This window comes from Rhinatrema bivittatum, chromosome 15 (assembly GCF_901001135.1).
Source record: "Rhinatrema bivittatum chromosome 15, aRhiBiv1.1, whole genome shotgun sequence".
In the NCBI taxonomy this organism is placed as follows: domain Eukaryota; kingdom Metazoa; phylum Chordata; class Amphibia; order Gymnophiona; family Rhinatrematidae; genus Rhinatrema; species Rhinatrema bivittatum.
The window spans coordinates 66,554,901-66,573,995 of NC_042629.1; the positions used below are offsets into that span (position 1 = coordinate 66,554,901).

At 44.8% G+C, this 19,095-nt stretch overlaps 1 protein-coding gene across 4 annotated transcripts in view; it reads right to left on the reverse strand.

Annotated features, from left to right (window-relative positions):
• CAMTA1 (calmodulin binding transcription activator 1) overlaps positions 1 to 19,095 on the reverse strand; it is a 1,058,760-nt gene that overhangs the window by 181,021 nt on the left and 858,644 nt on the right. For 3 of the 4 annotated variants that reach the window (XM_029578176.1, XM_029578173.1, XM_029578172.1), the window contains exon 5: positions 4,778 to 4,918. The exons of the other annotated variant lie outside the window; for it this stretch is intronic. In XM_029578176.1, coding sequence (XP_029434036.1) covers positions 4,778 to 4,918 — 141 coding nt within the window. The remainder of the gene's footprint in view (positions 1 to 4,777; positions 4,919 to 19,095) is intronic. 4 annotated transcript variants of the gene reach the window in all.

The window sequence follows — 19,095 nt, forward strand, 5'->3', positions numbered from 1 at the left end:
GTCTATCGGGGGATCGGGCATCCCCCGGTGGGCTGGTCGTGCTAGCCACATGGTCTGCAGAGAACGGCCATGACAGAGCCACGCTCGGCAGACCACGTGGTATCTCCTGGGCGGCGAATGCCCGGGCCGGTCGTCAGCGGGAATCCGCCGCTGGTCAGGGCAGGTGGTAAGTGAACGCGCCGGTGTGGAGACTGGTTTTTTTTTTTTATGCTTTTGCGGGTTGGCCAAGTGGCAGACGGAACGGGTAGAGAGAAGGCAGCTTCTCGATGATGCAGAATCGCCGATCTGCATGTCACGCTCTCACTGGCGGTCAGAGTCTGATCGTGAAGGAATTAGATATCGCTCTACCCACCTTCACATCAACTTCCGGTCCACTAATTTATTCATTTTTTTTGAAAATGAAAGGTTTTCGCCCTGAGAATCAATCGCGGGTGTTCACACGCCGATGGGTGTCCGTGCGTTTTTTTGCGCCAGTGTCTGTGCGATTCACTACATAGGACCATGAGCGCGAGTTTTTGCGCGTATTATGGTGCATTTGTTTGGTGTGCGTGGATTTTATGCTCATATCTAATTAGCATAGGTGGCCATTATTTCACCCTGCACTGCTGCTGGTTTTTGCCACGCGCGCCAAAAAAATCCGTGCAGAAAAATCAGCGTGGATTTCAGTGTGGGTCTTATTACATCGGCCTGTTTGTGTGCAGGCAGGTTCTTGAGGGGACGGCAGACTTTTCCACTTTTCGAAAGGTGGTTAGTGATTTGGGGAGGGGGCAAAGTTGACAATTTTCTCATAAGAACTAGGGCTATCCATGTTGTTACATTTTCTACTGGTTAACCTTTCCTCCCATCTAAACCAGCCTGCGCAGCAATAATCCTTGACCGGGATTGGAGAGGAGGGCGGCACAGATCTCTCAAGAACCCTGACACCGACCACAAGGTGTCGCCATTGTATAAGAGCTGGGGTCTCCTTCCTGGGGGGCTCACTTTGCTTCTGTAGCATCCCTAGCCCTGGCTAGTCCAAGGAGCAAAAACCGTGCTTAGAATTTGAACCCAGGTCTGCTGTGCGTCAGCATGCAGTACGGCGACAGCCACCCGGGCTTGCATCTTTAAATATTATAACATGGGGAGCCCCCAGCTATCAACCCAGATAGCCCTGAATGAAAGCTCATGATCCGAAGGCCTAGTTGGGGCTGGTTCTAATTGAGCTGGAAGCCCAATGGGATCAGGACAAAGTAAAAACGCTTAATAAAATATCCCACTGTAATAAGAGACTGGTTTTTGAATCCGCAGAACAAGATACTCTTGTTTATGCACACGAAATCATCTTTCAATCTAGTTCACAGATTGGCTCTGCAAACATTTGCCATGGAAAGCATTAACAAAATATTCTTAATTGCACAGCTCATTAAAAATCTCTCTATACACACACAATTCTCAATTGTTTATTCCCTTAAACCAAAGTAATATTTGAAAACAATGTTTTTTTTTAACCCTGTCTGCACAATAACTTACCATTGCTTGCAGCTGGGTAGCAGACTGAGCTACACTGAATAAAATGGATCATAAACCTTTGCTCTTTAAGACGTATCTGCTCATGTATTTATTATCCCCAAAAAGCAACAGTGGTGCTCTCTGTCAGTCCTTGAGGGCCATAAACATGTCAGGATGTTCCTAATGAACAAGCATCGGATTAGATCTGCATGCAGGGGAGGCAGTGGGCTGGGCATACAAATCTCATACATAGTCATTAGGAATATCCTGATCTCGAGGACTAACCACCTGGTTAGATACGTTTGTTTATTTTCACTACCTTGCTTGCCTCGCTGGATAGGATTTTCTTCTTTTGGAATTCTCCTGCCATAAGTTTGGCCATCAGGTATTCATACAGGAATGAAATCTGAAGAACAGAAGGCTCTCTGGAAGCCCAGCTTCAGGTTCTTCTCAGCAAGACCAAGCTGTACCAGTGCAACCTCAAGGATGCCAGCAGAGGGCGCCAGAGAATTCCAAAAAAACCCCCAACGCTCTGTTCTGTTCTGGTTTTAAAAATCCATTTTAAGTCATCTGTAATCTAAAGATCTTATCAACTGATCTCTAGGATTAACTGTGCCTCACACACTCTGGCAACTCACTTTATTCTGTATTTTACAGAAAAGAACTATGAAATAATTCAACACGTTTTAATTAACAAAGCATTATTTAGGAATTCTCCCCCTTCACCCTAAAACTTTTGCTTATCACTGCCAATTATGTTTTTATTTTGACAAGGATCCTACATGTTCGCTGGAAATAATTTAGCACTGATTAAGGGTAAGACGGTTTGCAGTACCTTAGCAGCCTTTAACACCGGTGGCCTTGCAAATGATCACTTGAATGAAGTTACCCAATTAGAAAGTGAGGCAATACGAAATTATAAGCACAATGCTAATAATGATAATTACCATCATCACCATTTTAATTTGATTTCAGACAGAGTTTCGTATCCTAACGGGAAATCAAATCACTTATGCAATCACATTTCTTGAAAAACATGCCGTCACCTCTAAGATGGAGATGATCCGAGGGTCTGGACTGCAAAGGGGAGAATTTGTTATCCCCCACCAGCAGTAAGGTTGAGCTGCAAGGTGGTTAAAGGAGCCAGTGGCAGAGCTGGGATTGGAACTCCTGCTTCCAGATGCTCACTTGGTCCACGTCATCAAGCATGCATAATTTTCAGTCATCTATTCTAAAAATGGCCAGGTAGCTTCTTCAAAATAATGTTTTACTTTTAAGGGCTTAAGAAGTCGGCTAACTGAGCACTTCAGTGCGTTTTATTTTTAATTTAAGCTACATCTCCTGTTATGCACCATACAAGGAATAACTGATGTGTGAATTGTAATCAAAGCCGTTACTTCCATGGCAAGAGTAAAATCGTGTGGTTGTCATCTCAGAGCGCCATATTTAGTCAATAAAATGGTATTACCTGCAACTTCTTTGGTGATTTTTTTTTTTTTTATCAGAAGACTTCAATCTACATTTTAGGGAAAATCAGTTTCTGTTTCAAGTAGAGATTTCGGAGACCCTGACAAAGATGACACTTTCTTTTGTAAATTGTAAGACAATCAGTGATCTCTCTACTGGCCATGCAGTCCAGATACTATTTAAGGTCTACAAGACCTCTTGCCTTAAGCAGTAAGCACATCCATGCAGCTGCTCTGACTTCTGAGCTTGTAAAATCAGTGCTGCAGAACAAAGAGCATCAGACTGGTGGCTCGTAAGGACCTTGGGGCAGTTTCCCATCCTGTCATTTTTTTTTTTCTGTTTGATCCTAAGGCATTCTTGGGATTTGTAGTCTTCTTTCAATAGAAAATGCAGACACAACCAAACCAAAAGTGCTTAGAAAGGAAAAGCAAAGCTGGATGTATACATCCCCATGGGATGAAACCCCCAAGGTCACATTTTTTTGAAATTTACTGTCTATATCTTTGCTAATTTATAGCCCATAACAAAATATCATATATCATGTAAAACATGGAGATTAACTCTGCCTGTACAAACAAACACACACCACCCAAAATGTATTACGTCCTCTTAACCTGATACTTAAAATCAAAGCATACAATTAAAAAAAATCATAAGGGAACACCTGATTGTTACCTGCCTATGTAAGTGATATATCAATAAAGACCCAATATGTCTTATTCCCCAATTCTCTGAAGTGTAAAGAATCTCCCTGTTCATCATATTTAGTACAATGGGATCCACAGGAAATGTACCTAGTATAATATCTTGAGACAAAAACTGGTAGTGTTGGTCCTTATTATACAGTGCTGTCTTAATTACTGTAAATCTATAAATTCCCAGCTCTAATTCAGAGATCCATGGCTCACTGAAGCTCTATAGCAGACAGTATGTGGACGCACAGCATAGAAAAGAGGAAAGGCAGAATATGATGAAGGCATTCAAATAGCTCAAAGGGCAATACTGGTGTCGAAGAGGTAAGAATTTTTGGTTGCAAAGGAAGGTGTAGACTGGAGCCAAGGGGGTCATGATGTAAGGCTGCAGTGGGTGAGTAGACTCAGGAGCAGCGTAAAGAACTATTACTCCATAGAATATGTGGTAGATGTACAGGACAGGCTCCGGGGGAAGGGGGGGGGGGGAGGTAATGGGGGCAAAATGGAGATGGATTTCAGGAAAGCATGGGGCAGATGATCCTCTAGTTGCAGAGAAGCGAGAGTAAAGGCTGAGATCGTGCAGACTCTTGAGTGTCCCCACTCACATGAGAAGAGCATTAGCTGCATTATTAATTATACACAGTGTACACAGATTGGCACAAAACCAAATGACTAGAAAGTCTTCGGGACAAACTTAAAACCAAGTTTGGGCAACAAGAGGTGGCATGGGACCTTGGATCTCTGTGCTTTAACCACTGGGCTCCTGCACACAGTGAACCCCTATCTCATCATGAGAATTTGATCCACGCTTGATTTTCTAAGTTTCAGCACCATACTAAGAGCCCTGGTGAATGGGCTGGCAGGGTCCAGAATGCATTTGGTTAGGTACTGGAAAGCCAGGTCAGGCCTCAGGTATCCTGAAGGACAAAGGATTAGACTGTCCATACCAAGGAAAGTCTTTTTTCCTGGCTATAGCCTGAAGTGAAGCACTATACCATCTCTTCCTAATTTACAGGATTTCCGTTCATAATGCTACAGTGGAACAGGTCAGGAGGCAGAAACACAGATCATCGCCTCCCTATAAGCCCGAGACCAGGTGTCCTGTATGTCTGTTTGCTCTCGGTATTTACCTAAGTTGCCGGTGCAGAGACAGCTGTGTGTCCGAGGCTGTGGCTTGGTCTGATGGCTGTCAAGGATCTGCTGAACAAGCTGCTCCACAGAGAACCCTGAACTGCTGTTCCCGTTGCTGCACGTCCATTTAATACCATGAACTGTGGAGAGAACATCGGATACGACGCATTAGACACTTGTCATTCTTTCAGAACCAGAAGAGACACCGTTGAGCACAGAGCCTGTAGATTAATGTGGTGACTTTACCATCTACCAACTTTCAGACAAGCTGCATACAAGGCATGGGGAAGGGGGGGAGGGGGGTTAATTTTCAAAGGCAAAACAGTGCTTTACCTGTGGAAATGGTTTGTTATAAAATTGCCTCTCGAATACGTGGGTAAACTTAGGCGTGAATGTGCTTACGTTTACCTGGGTTGAGCGGAGGTGTTCCCAGGGAGGGAGGTTGTGAAGGTGTTTGGACTTCCGTGCATACGTTCAGATTTTCCACAATACGTGGATATATTTCCTGGAAGGTTTTCTGTCTAGAAATTAGCATGTGGAATTTTACTGGGGTAATTTTCAAAGCAGACATACAGGGGTAAGTTTGCTTAGAAAACTGGTGCCACTTAGGCGCGTTATCTACTGACCTTCTTATGTGGGCTGCTATAAAATTATCCCCATGTGTTAAAGGTAAACTTAGCTAAAACAAAATCAACAAAGTAGTTGGGTGGAGATGCAACTTTCTTGGGGACTCATAAGGTGTCTTCCTAAGGCCATGTTCTACAGCTGTCAGTAAGAGAACACTACAAGGTTAATGGAGAGTTCTGCTGTTTGATGTTAAAAATAGCTTATGGTCTACTTTTTGTGGAAGTGCACGACAATAAAGTCTTAGATCCACGTGTAAGTCACTCAAAGAGAGGCTGAGTGCTGCTACTATCTAGCCACATCCATTGGGTGCCAACAGCAGCAGAATGGAGACGTTGGCTTATCTGTCCCCTTCGGTTGAATAGGGAGACGAGTAACAGTCATCTCATCCTTCTACTAGCAGTATGGAGGCCTTGTTTAGAGTAAATTAGTTCCCACATGGGAATGTAGTTTATTCTTTGCAAATTTACAGACTGACACACTTGGCTTTTCAACATCAACAGAAGAGCTCTCCTTGCTACGGGAAACTATTATACTCCCATGATGAAATAAACTGTTGCATCGCCGATGACACAACTGTTTTTGTTTTTCTGCATCACATTTCCTACTATCTGAAGACGTCTGTCTGATCTTATAAACTCACGAGCACCATTTCTGGATAATTCTTATACTGGTCCAATTCAAGGTGTCGCAAGCCACAAAGAATCCGCACATTCATTCAAGGTGGGCAACAATGGATGCTCATCAACATTCAATGGACTGCTCGGCTTCCGAGCACGGGGGGCACCATCTTACTTCCATTTCCAATGTGAAAACAGGACTTTACAGGAATTGTATTTTGAAGGGGGGAGACGGGAAGATTTATGTCATTTCTTTAAGCAAAGGGAAGAGGAGAAATGAAGGGAAGAGGGAGGAAGGTTAAGAGCAACTTCAAGGTTACACAGCAAGCACCTAAGCTTGTGGTATGTAAACAGTGGCTCGTTCCATAATCGCACCATCTCTCTATGCCCTAATTACCAGTCCAGCAAACATTACACCTCTGCCGCCAGCAGGCATTAGAGATCCACTTTCAGCTTCAGCGCTCTCCACCAGCCTAAACGCCCTAGGCTTTAGACACCGAAGGGTTAAAAAGGGGTGACAGAGTCTGACTCCCAGGGTGCAAGAAGGGTGACACAGATTGAGTCTTTAGCAGACACAGCCTGGTAGCGTTCAACTCAAAGACCTGAACTCTGCTACTCTTTTTTTTTTTTTTTTTTTAAAGCTTAGGTTCCCCTCTGTATTCAACCATTACACAACCCCCCCCCCCCCCACTATAGGATTGCATCAAGAAACCAACTTTTTTTTTTTAATAAGGTTTCATTCAGTTTGACAATTGTAGCTGAAAAAAATGGCGTAGCAGCACACGTAGCCTACACATTACCCCGCTGGTAATTAAACAGTAAGAGCCACATTTCATCCTCGTGGAGCGTTTAAAAAGCAAGTGGAGGAGGCCTAAGGGTACGACAGCTGCCTGAGAAACAGGGAAGCCGGCGTTCAAGTCCTGCTTCTCTCCCCCGCACTCACTGTGTCCTTGGGCAGGTCACTTCACCCTCCCCCCGCCTCACATACCAGCTTACATTTTAAGCCCTCTGGGGACAGTGAAATACGCATCTGAATGCAACGCGCCTTGGGCCGACCATGTGCTAAGTATGGAATATAGATAAAAATAAAATTTACTGATGGAAATATCCAAGTGGATTTAAAGCCCCTTTTGTTGTAAATCAAAGGGTAATGCAGTACTTGATATTTTAATTTGCATTCATGAAGCAAAAGGAATTCAGACTCTTGGTCGCCATCGCCGAAACTTGAAATGCCTCCCCGCGTCTCTCTGCTACTTCAAAATCCCAACGCGCTGAGGATATTCCTGGCTCTAACCGCCTCAGCTTAGTACCATAAAGGATTCCTCGGGATATCGTTAAGACACTTTCATAAATGTTTTTACTGTAACAATTCATTTCAGCTCCCCGCAGGCAAAGGTTTATTACAGAACGAGCTCTGCAGCTTCTAGAAAGCCCTGGCAATGTCCTGTTACAAACCTGTAATACGATCGGGGAAAATTAGAAACCCAGGGCACGCAATTTATTTAAAGAAGGCATAAATACATAGAGAAGCAGAAGATGACAGCAGATAAGGGTCATAATTCCCATCGAGCCTGTCCAATTTACTTCCCGGTGCAATGCCAGGGACCCCAGTTAACCTCCAAGCTTTCCACTTCTTCGTAGCTAGAGCTCCTCTTGTGCTTATCCCAAGCCTTCTTGAATTCTCTTACGCTGTTTTCCTCCAGTGGGAGGGCTGAAGAAATATTTTCTAAATATTATTTCCCGAGTTGACTCCCTTTGCGTCTCAGATTAAGCCCCCGTTTTGCTAGAACTTCCTTTTACTGAAACAATGCTCGCTCCTTGTGCATTCACTTTCGAAGTATTTGACTAGCTTAGCATCTCTCCCCCCCGCCGCTCTCGTCTTCTAGGACCCCATGGCTTTTGATGAAGGCCCTGTGCTACTTTGGTTGCCCTTCTGTGGGCCGCCTCCTCTCTGTCCATGCCCTTCTGGAGGTAGGGTCTGCAGCAACGGCCACAGGTGCCACCCAGACACATCTTGGCTGAAATAGCCGGGTGCACCTCAAGTCGCCACGCAGAACGACACAAACCCACCCCCCAACAAAATGTGGCTTTCCTTCGTTTCTGTCACTAAAGCGACAGAAAGAAAACAAAAGGAAATTACAAGAGATTTTTTTTCCCATGCACAGCCCTAATTGCAGAAGGCTCTTGGTCATTTTGTAACTGTATAAGTCATGGGACCTCAGGCTCCTCACTGATCTCACAGCAGAAGCTCGGCTCCAAGACTTATTCTGAACGGCGAACGCCGGTTGTTTCAAGAAGAAGCACAAAATGATAGTTAGGCAGGGGCCGGTAGGATGGGAAAATTCAATTCAGCCGTTCTTTGGTGGCTCGGTAGGACCCTCCCACCTCGCACATTCTGTACCGTCAGCGTTTGATCTTTGCTCCTCTTCCCGCACCTTTGACCGTAGCGCTTTTCCATTCCCACTTGGAGAGCGCGCTTTCTCCTTCCACGTGCCGACAGTCCCAAACGTCCCGCCCTTCACCCGTGCTCGGAGAAATGCCCTTGCCCGGCTGCAGGGCAGTGACTGGCAGATAGTTTTGTCACTGTCTGAGAATAGTTATTAAACTTTTAACAACCCTCCCTTTGTTTCCGAGCCCTTTTTTTTCCAAGCTGTGAATTATGAACACTGATTGCCCTTTTGGAACTTCGCACTTCCGTGCCTCAGAACGGTGAGGGATTCAATTATCCTCTGGGTAAAAGAGGGTTAATGAATCATGGAAGATATAATTTATGGGGAAGTTAGGTGATTTCTCAATGTCAAATGCTATCTGCATAGAAATGGACCAAACATATTTAATGCATCAAGCCCGTTGCATATTTTTTTTTACAGCTTATTCTAAGTGTCAGTTTTCTACACATAGGGGAATAACGGGTAAAGTCAGTGTTTTGCTTATGTTAGATAGCTAGAAGACTTGTCGAAAGTGAAAAAGGTGCTTTTTTTTTTTTTTTGCCTGTATTATTGTGTTAAAGAGGTCATAAACACATTCAGATGGTTTGTCCGACTAAGCTCGAGACTTAGCTGGAAAAATATGCGAGTTTTAAATTTCCCGCCACTGACTTCTCCGGCTGTCTAGCCTGATAAAAATGAGTTACTTAAGCTGGAGGCATTCTGGGGTGGAGTTAAGTCTGGCCATGCTGGACAGCAGCCCTGAAGTTAGCTTGATAAGTTCATCTGGCTAAACAGGACATGATCCAGCCATATTAGACGAAGTGCCTGATTCAGCGCGCCATCTGGCTAACTTTAGCAGAATAAATCACCAGCTTGCCGCGCGCTGCTGAAAATTGACCTTATACTGTAACATTAAAGTTAACATTTAACCCTATTTTGTGCCTTTTTGTAAACCGTTGTGATGGTTAATTAACTTAACGACAGTATAGAAAAGTTTTTAAATAAATAAATAAATAAAGTCCTACAAGATTGCTGGCTAAACAGGATTTTAAGGGGCTTGATGGCCAGAGCCATTTTATTCACAGTCAGGCTGACCCAGTCCTGATTTCATCCCCTTCTGTGCGCTGCACTTATAGTCCCAGTCTTCCCTGGGGAAGGCAGAACTACATTTCCATACATGCACTGGGGTAAAACAAGGATTGGGTCAGCCTATCGGTATAACAAACAAACAAACAAACAAACAAACAAAAATGAAGCCACAACCCAGAGTGCTTTACCAATTCTAACACATATTGGGTGAGGTCAAATGACTGAAGCAGCTGAGAAGAGCTGCTACGTCCAGGCAAGAGGCAATGCAAAATATTCAGAATAAAAGGGGATTTTCACCATGTTCTTTTCTTTTACTCTTGCACTATGAGTGTGACACTACAAAGCAGCCTCTCCTGCAATCACACTGCAGCATCCAGGGCCATGCACTATAACAGAGCATGGTGGCGGGTAACAAACTATGCAAATATCAGGGGATGTAGGGATAAACCTGGAAAAAAGTTTATTTTGTTTTCTGTTTATTTAGAGGGGTTTTTTTTTGTTTAATTTGGTTTCTGGTTTTAGTGAGCACTCCAAATGGTCACCTCCCCGTTCCTAAACAAGAGCCGGGAGTCAGACAGTGGCTGCTGGCAGGGAACATAAGAACATAAGAACATAAGAAAATGCCATACTGGGTCAGACCAAGGGTCCATCAAGCCCAGCATCCTGTTTCCAACAGTGGCCAATCCAGGCCATAAGAACCTGGCAAGTACCCAAAAACTAAGTCTATTCCATGTAACCATTGCTAATGGCAGTGGCTATTCTCTAAGTGAACTTAATAGCAGGTAATGGACTTCTCCTCCAAGAACTTATCCAATCCTTTTTTAAACACAGCTATACTAACTGCACGAACCACATTCTCTGGCAACAAATTCCAGAGTTTAATTGTGCGTTGAGTAAAAAAGAACTTTCTCCGATTAGTATTAAATGTGCCCCATGCTAACTTCATGGAGTGCCCCCTAGTCTTTCTACTATCCGAAAGAGTAAATAACCGATTCACATCTACCCGTTCTAGACCTCTCATGATTTTAAACACCTCTATCATATCCCCCCTCAGTCGTCTCTTCTCCAAGCTGAAAAGTCCTAACCTCTTTAGTCTTTCCTCATAGGGGAGTTGTTCCATTCCCCTTATCATTTTGGTAGCCCTTCTCTGTACCTTCTCCATCGCAATTATATCTTTTTTGAGATGCGGCGACCAGAATTGTACACAGTATTCAAGGTGTGGTCTCACCATGGAGCGATACAGAGGCATTATGACATTTTCCGTTTTATTCATCATTCCTTTTCTAATAATTCCCAACATTCTGTTTGCTTTTTTGACTGCCGCAGCACACTGAACTGACGATTTCAATGTGTTATCCACTATGACGCCTAGATCTCTTTCTTGGGTAGTAGCACCTAATATGGAACCTAACATTGTGTAACTATAGCATGGGTTATTTTTCCCTATATGAATCACCTTGCACTTATCCACATTAAATTTCATCTGCCATTTGGATGCCCAATTTTCCAGTCTCACAAGGTCTTCCTGCAATTTATCACAATCTGTTTGTGATTTAACTACTCTGAACAATTTTGTGTCATCTGCAAATTTGATTATCTCACTCGTCGTATTTCTTTCCAGATCATTTATAAATATATTGAACAGTAAGGGTCCCAATACAGATCCCTGAGGCACTCCACTGTCCACTCCCTTCCACTGAGAAAATTGCCCATTTAATCCTACTCTCTGTTTCCTGTCTTTGAGCCAGTTTGCAATCCACGAAAGGACATCGCCCCTATCCCATGACTTTTTACTTTTCCTAGAAGCCTCTCATGAGGAACTTTGTCAAACGCCTTCTGAAAATCCAAGTATACTATATCTACCGGTTCACCTTTATCCACATGTTTATTAACTCCTTCAAAAAAGTGAAGCAGATTTGTGAGGCAAGACTTGCCCTGGGTAAAGCCATGCTGACTTTGTTCCATTAAACCATGTCTTTCTATATGTTCTGTGATTTTGATGTTTAGAACACTTTCCACTATTTTTCCTGGCACTGAAGTCAGGCTGACCGGTCTGTAGTTTCCCGGATCGCCCCTGGAGCCCTTTTTAAATATTGGGGTTACATTTGCTATCCTCCAGTCTTCAGGTACAATGGATGATTTTAATGATAAGTTACAAATTTTTACTAATAGGTCTGAAATTTCATTTTTTAGTTCCTTCAGAACTCTGGGGTGTATACCATCCGGTCCAGGTGATTTACTACTCTTCAGTTTGTCAATCAGGCCTACCACATCTTCTAGGTTCACCGTGATTTGATTCAGTCCATCTGAATCATTACCCATGAAAACCTTCTCCATTACGGGTACCTCCCCAACATCCTCTTCAGTAAACACCGAAGCAAAGAAATCATTTAATCTTTCCGCGATGACCTTATCTTCTCTAAGTGCCCCTTTAACCCCTCGATCATCTAACGGTCCAACTGACTCCCTCACAGGCTTTCTGCTTCGGATATATTTAAAAAAGTTTTTACTGTGAGTTTTTGCCTCTACAGCCAACTTCTTTTCAAATTCTCTCTTAGCCTGTCTTATCAATGTCTTACATTTAACTTGCCAATGTTTATGCTTTATCCTATTTTCTTCTGTTGGATCCTTCTTCCAATTTTTGAATGAAGATCTTTTGGCTAAAATAGCTTCTTTTACCTCCCCTTTTAACCATGCCGGTAATCGTTTTGCCTTCTTTCCACCTTTCTTAATGTGTAGAATACATCTGGACTGTGCTTCTAGAATGGTATTTTTTAACAATGACCACGCCTCTTGGACATTTTTTACTTTTGTAGCTGCTCCTTTCAGTTTTTTTTCTAACAATTTTTCTCATTTTATCAAAGTTTCCCTTTTGAAAGTTTAGCACGAGAGCCTTGGATTTGCACACTGTTCCTTTTCCAGTCATTAAATCAAATTTGATCATATTATGATCACTATTGCCAAGCGGCCCCACCACTGTTACCTCTCTCACCAAGTCCTGTGCTCCACTGAGAATTAGATCTAAAATTGCTCCCTCTCTCGTCGGTTCCTGAACCAATTGCTCCATAAAGCTATCATTTATTCCATCCAGGAACGTTAAATCTCTAGCGTGACCCGATGATACATTTACCCAGTCTATATTGGGGTAATTGAAGTCTCCCATTATTACTGCACTACCAATTTGGTTAGCTTCCCTAATTTCTCTTAGCATTTCACTGTCCATCTCACCATCTTGACCAGGTGGACGGTAGTATACCCCTATCACTGTAGTCTTCCCTGATACACATTCCTGGAGGAGTCACACACCCAGTGGACTGGCCCAGGAATGCTGCAGCAGTGGCCCCCCCTGTACTGGCCCATCTCACACGGTGGCAGCAAGGTCTTCCTTGGCCACTGCTGTCAAATCCAGTGCGATGATGGAGGTGCAAGTCTGGGGGATCCGGCTCGCTCGGCGTGGCTTTAGGCGCTGAAAATCATTTCCCCCCTTTCTTGTGAGCTACAAGCTGAGAAAGCGACAGTGCAGGGGGGGCTGAATCCGCACGTTGCCCTCTTACCGTTTCAGGTGCTTGCACGATCGCCACCTTACGTCGGGTCTGTACTTCCAAAGGCACGCCAAAAGCTGCTGCTTAAGACCCTAAGACCTGCTGATGATGCCTGTCGAACTGTCACGAAGGCCCCATCTTACTTAAGGATCATTCTCTTTTCTGGGAGCGATGGGAGAGGGGAGGCCCAGAAGTTTCTTCCAACTCAGTGGGAATGGGTCTCTGTTGGGCCACAGCCTCATTAACCTTCATTTTCAGCTACCTGAGGTTCCCCCTCCCCTTTTATTTCATGTCCTCCTCCCAGCTCAGTTTGATCATTGCAGTGATCGTCTTTGGGTGAAGGCCATGCCTCCAGAACCCTAAAATTGTGGCCCCCGAAGTCTTGTCACTAGATATTGCCAGTCCGCCATCACTGGGATTTTCTCCCAGCATCCCCAGCCCTGGCCAGCATGAAAAAACAGAAGACCTGACCCCCGTGGCTTTTCTTTCAATGGCTATTTAACATAGCAGTCAACGAGGTCACCCCCGTGTTCAATCCAGCTGGAAACCGTAACTACTAAATTTTGGAAGGGTTTAACAGTAGATGGAGAACGCTACACATCCCCTGCTTCTTATACGGTTCTTAGTAAGAGTCCATTGCTTGCGGACGAGATGCTGGGCTCCGTGGAGCCTAGGCTGGACTCAGTTTAGCAGTAGTGTTAAGCTCCTAATGTTTGCCATCGCAGCTTGTAGGCATGACCGTAATGAGCACGGCAGCTCCAGAGAGCATGCATGGTTTGCTGAGCTGGGGCTCAAAGGGAGCTGGAACCCAGTTACTGCCCTTATTTTATGAGCGGTCTCTCTGATCGGTCACTTCTTGCAAAAAAAAAAAAAAAAAAGAGCTTCAAGCCAGGCAGGAAAGAGAAGGCAGCAATAAAAGAGGAAAGCGCAGAGAATGAAGTACAATTGGAAAGAGCAGTAAGACGCAGGCCTGCCATTGGTTTGGGGGGGAGGGGGAAGAGGTGACCACCCTGGACCCCACACTGCCATAGTAGCCCCATCCCCAACGCTATAATGTCAGCATGTGGTTGATTCGCCCGGGGCCCCTGCACCCCTCCTAAGGTCAACCTTAGTCAGAGACAAGAAGAAGCAACAAGCAATAAAGGACTAAGCACCTCACTTTCAAAAGAGATTTGTGGCAGAAGGGTCTTATTTATTGCAGGGTTTTGCCCCGAGTCTCCCATACTTAACTCCTTTACTGCCAAGGTGTTTGTCATGCCTACAGCCAGCGGCGGATTCACGATGTCGGACCGGACCGGGTATTCGCCGCCCAGGCCGGCCCAGGACACATCACGTGGTCTGCCGAGCGCGGCTCTGTCACGTCCACGCACGGGCAGACCACGTGACTGGAGCGATCGGCCCACCGGAGGATTCTCGATCCCCCGACAGGCCAAGCCGCCCCTGCCTACAGCCAAAAGAACACTGTGATTTTATGCAATAAAAATGTTCCATGCGCAAATCTTTTATTCTCTTTCTTTGTGCAATCCTAGGCAAACCGTACCCCATGGCTTTCCGTCAGCGCTTTCCCATCGTCCAACCAGAGCAAGCGTGCGGCCAGGGCAGCTGGAGAACTTCTCAGCAACGATGCCCCGTTCCAGGGAGAATTACTGCATTAAGATAACATCGCCCGTTCCGTAAACCATTATTTTCTCTGGTTTCAGAAAATACAACTTGTGTCAGGTTGCCTTATCCTGCTGACACTGTTTTGACAGGAGAAGCAGGCATTGGGTGAGAGTCGCTCTATTACCCCCCACCTGCTATTTTCCTGTCAATCTGGTGTCTGAACAGTAGGACATATAAAGCAGACTTTTATATCCGGTGAAACCTCATACAATGGGGAATTTCCAATTTAGGTAAAACATTTTCCATTCCCCCCAAAATTCATACCCATGATTCCTCTTGAACTGGGACAAAACGTGCAGAGGTAAAGTGAGCTTTTTTTTTTTTTGTAAAATCATAATGCTCCAAGGAGGGATGATGGCTAGGATCACATTGCTGGGGTGAAAAGCTATCATCTCTTCCTTGAAACCCTCCTGTAGCCTAGCTTTAGGAAATGGAATTTCTGGCGAGTTATCTTATTATCGAGAGGTGGTCTGAAGACCTCTGTTGATTGCTTGGGACTTTCAGCTCCTAAAACATAACTGAACTGTATATATTTTTTTTTTTTTACAGAGCATTCTGTCTAACTTCTAATAATATAACATGCAACCACATGCCTTATTATCACCCTTCCCCCTGACCACTACTCTGAATATGTGAAATGTGTGTTGGGGGCAGAGGTAGAGAGAGCATTGGTGGCAGAGGTGGGATAGGAAATAACTATCACGCTGCATGCAAAGGTATAACAGAAAGAATAAAGTCTGTCGTTATTATGCACTAATTTCTTCATTAGAAATAAAAATATCCTTATGTCTGCAACCTATGGGCTCTTTTTCCATCTGAATCTCTCTCTCTCTCTCTCTAATCTTTATTCTTCTTTCCTCTCCTCCTGTTTTACTTTATCTACCTTTCATCTCTTCCCAGTGCTTCTTTCTCCTGACCTTGCACTTTTCACTTTCCTACTGATCTTTCCTCTGTCACCTTTGCTTCTCCATTCCCAACTCATCCCTTCTTCCTATTTGTCCCCTCCCCGGGGTTCTCTTTCTAGCCTTTCCTCGCATTTGTTTCCTCTTCTCCCCTACTTCCCAGCATCATCATGTGGATAGCGGTTACAGTCCCTCCGATCCTTCCTTCCCTTCGCTGGTTTCTTCTGGCATTGCTCAAGGCTCCACAAGCTTCTGCCCCAATCATTGCAAGGGATCGAGGCAGCAGAACCTTTGGCCTTCCAGCAGAGTAAGCAGACTGGGGCCATCTGGGTGCCAGCCCATAGGGTGTATGTGGGGAGGCTGTCCAGGGCTTATTAAACTCCTGGACTCAGAGCCCCATGCTAGTCCAGAACACTGCATGAGGTGGTTAATGGTGCCAGATGAAACAATTCTAGATATTAAAGCCCTCTGTATCTCTGTAGACCAAGTACAGGGCAGGTGACATCAAAGCAAACTCCCCTCCCCCATTGCCATGCTTTGAAAGAAGTGTGACGTATGGGACGAGAAGAGTTTAACTCTAGTCTTAATTCAGTTTTTGGCCTCCGAGCCTGCCCACTGGAGAGGCACATTATGCCAGTGATGATGAGCGGTGGCATTTCTTGTGTGAATGCAGGTGCCCGGGCGCTGGAGTGACACCACTATTTCATTTCCAGCCGCCTCACAGCTGTCAGAGGGCAATGATTACGGAGCCGGGGCTCCTGCTGTGCGCTTTTGCCCATCACACAAGGTCACTGCTGTAGGCTGAGCCCCTGGCCCTGTGATGGAGTTTCTATTACTTATGCTCCCCTCGTGTTGTGAAGGTCATAACAAAGAAAACCCAATGAAGGGTGACAGATTGCAAACAGTATTTCTGGATGCTTAATGCAAATTACCTACTGTCCTGGCACATCCAATATGTAGATTGTCTCTCTCCCTCTCCCTTCTTTTAAAAAAAAAACCCTCCTATAAATAGATAAGTTGTTACTACTGAATATCAAATACTACCAGGATGGTTTTTAACATGTCATGCTCTGCTTATCAACGCATAATGAATCAGCAGGAAAGGACACTCTTGGGGTGGAGGGTGGGGGAGTTATTACTAAAGGAACAGAGGAAGGCTAATAAAATAACCCAGCCATCTCTCCCGTTTCCTTGAGGGATGAAAAAGTGATACCACCTCAAAAGCACACATCATTAAAATTAAAATTCATAGTAGAAGTGATAAACGATCCTAGAGGCTCATTTCTATTATAGGCAGGCCAGCCAAGAGTGTTCTGAAAAGCTCGCGCACCTCCCCCATTTGGCAGGTACTGATACTGGTCCAGGGCTAGTTACCCCCCATCTACAGCGCAAAACACTGATTCGCCAGCTCAAGGACAGGACTCCTCAGACTTTCTAATCACCGAGTAGAACTTTGTTTAACAGAGGCCAGCGATGATCATTAAGAAGATTTGGGGGGAGGGGGGGTAGAGGAGGAGGAGAGAAAACAGAGGTGAACCTGCACCTTGCCGCCGAATGCATTGCCCTTTCATTTCTCTGCCACCTCTTCTTGCCCCTTTCCTTTTGATACTCCAGTCATCAGCATTTATGACCCAGGGCTGGCACGTCCATAGACACACCAGGCAGTTGCCCTGGGGCGCCAAACGTTTTGGAGCAGCAAAATACCACCAGCATGAGGTCCAGAGAGGGAGAGCCATTACCGCCAAAGAGGGGAGCACTGTGCTGGAGCTGCCGCCAATAGGAAAGTTGTGCATGATTGAAGGTCGCCTAGGGTGCCAAATACTCTTCCACCAGCCCTGGTTAGGACTTGCAAGCAGGAGCACGTCTGTTTCTGGCCATTGGTGTTGCCCAGCCAGAGCCGAGTTGTAGCCCATTGTCACCTTGACAATGCGACACCTGGGGAATTTGTCATCCAGGCAAGGTGATGGAGGTCCAGGGTTGCACACTTAGTGGTCCCTCCCCCAATCATGAATTACAATTACAGACCGCAAAAAAATATGCATTTATGAGTTTGCTGCTTTGCTTTTTTTTTTCCTCAGACAGTAAGGGTCTCTGTGGAGCCAATGGAAAGAAGGAAGATTCATTTCCTTATGTGAATATGGAAATGACTCTTACAGACAGGGATGGTTAACTACATTTGCAAGCGTACGTCAGCCTACAACCAGGTATGTGGCCATTTGGTAACATATTGCTTGCATGGTTACAAAATAGCCTGACCGGGCGCACAGGGGCGCCCGATTTTAAGTGGGCACGCGCAAATCCCGCTTCTGCCATGTAAATTGGGGAATTTTAAGGGGGGTGCGCACTGATGCCATTCCTAGTTTTACCAGTTCGCTCCCCCCACCACCCCCGGTTTGATATCCTCCACCCTCCCCAGTTAGCCCTGACCCTTAAAACCCCGTACATCCGCCTAGTTTTCTTTCCTTTTTAACTTATACGTCGTCCATCGCAGAAGTAACCTTGAGCAGCAGGGGCCTCGGCGAGCAGCCGGTCACATCGGTATTTTCGCACACATCTTAGGGTCATGCCCGGGCCATGCCCACACCCCCTTTTTTAAAAAAAAACTTTCGAGATGTGCGCGCTGCGAGAGATGTGCGCGCTGCGAGAGATGTGCGCGTATCTGGGCGGCTTTTAAAATCTGCTCGGCGCGCACATGCCCGACTTCTTCACGCATCCCCTAAATTAATGCACGCATTGGGCTTTTAAAATTCACCTCTATGTACTGTTATCACACTTCTTTACTGTGCGCCGGGCTAGCTTCCAGCCCTGAAAAGTGTATTTTGAGTTCAGATTTCCCAGATAAGCACAGGCAAGTCTTGGTTTAAACCTGTTAGCCAAATAAAACAAACAAAAAAAACCCCAAAACAAACCAACCCCCCCAACATCATGAGGAGCGCTGAAGAGGGAGATATTAATGACCAGTTTTAGAACCGATGACGCCTGCAGCTTTGTCTCCTTTCTGGCGTAGTGCAATATAATCACCACAAATTGTACTATCTGTGATATGCAGCCAGAGAAAATGTTGAATTGCAGGACAAGTGAAAGTGTTCCCATCTCCTGAAGAATTTCACAACTAGGGAAATAAATAAGAATAAGCAGCAGCAGCAGGTATTACATTCTTGCAAAGTGTTTTCATTAGCTGTTTTTTTTTTCCTCCAAATGTTCCCAAAATACAATAAGGACCAGATTTAAGATATGGCCAAAAAAAAAAAAGGGACAAGATCAATTAAGAATCTAAAAAGTGCCATGTTGAGTCAGACCAATTGATTTGCAGATTTCTGAATGAAGGTTTTAAACATTTGGGTTTTTTTTGCCCAGGTAAATTATTTCCTGTGTTTTCTAGAAAGGAAAAATAATTTCAGAGAAATAAAGTTTTCCCAAACAGAACTAGAATTCTATTTTCACCTAAA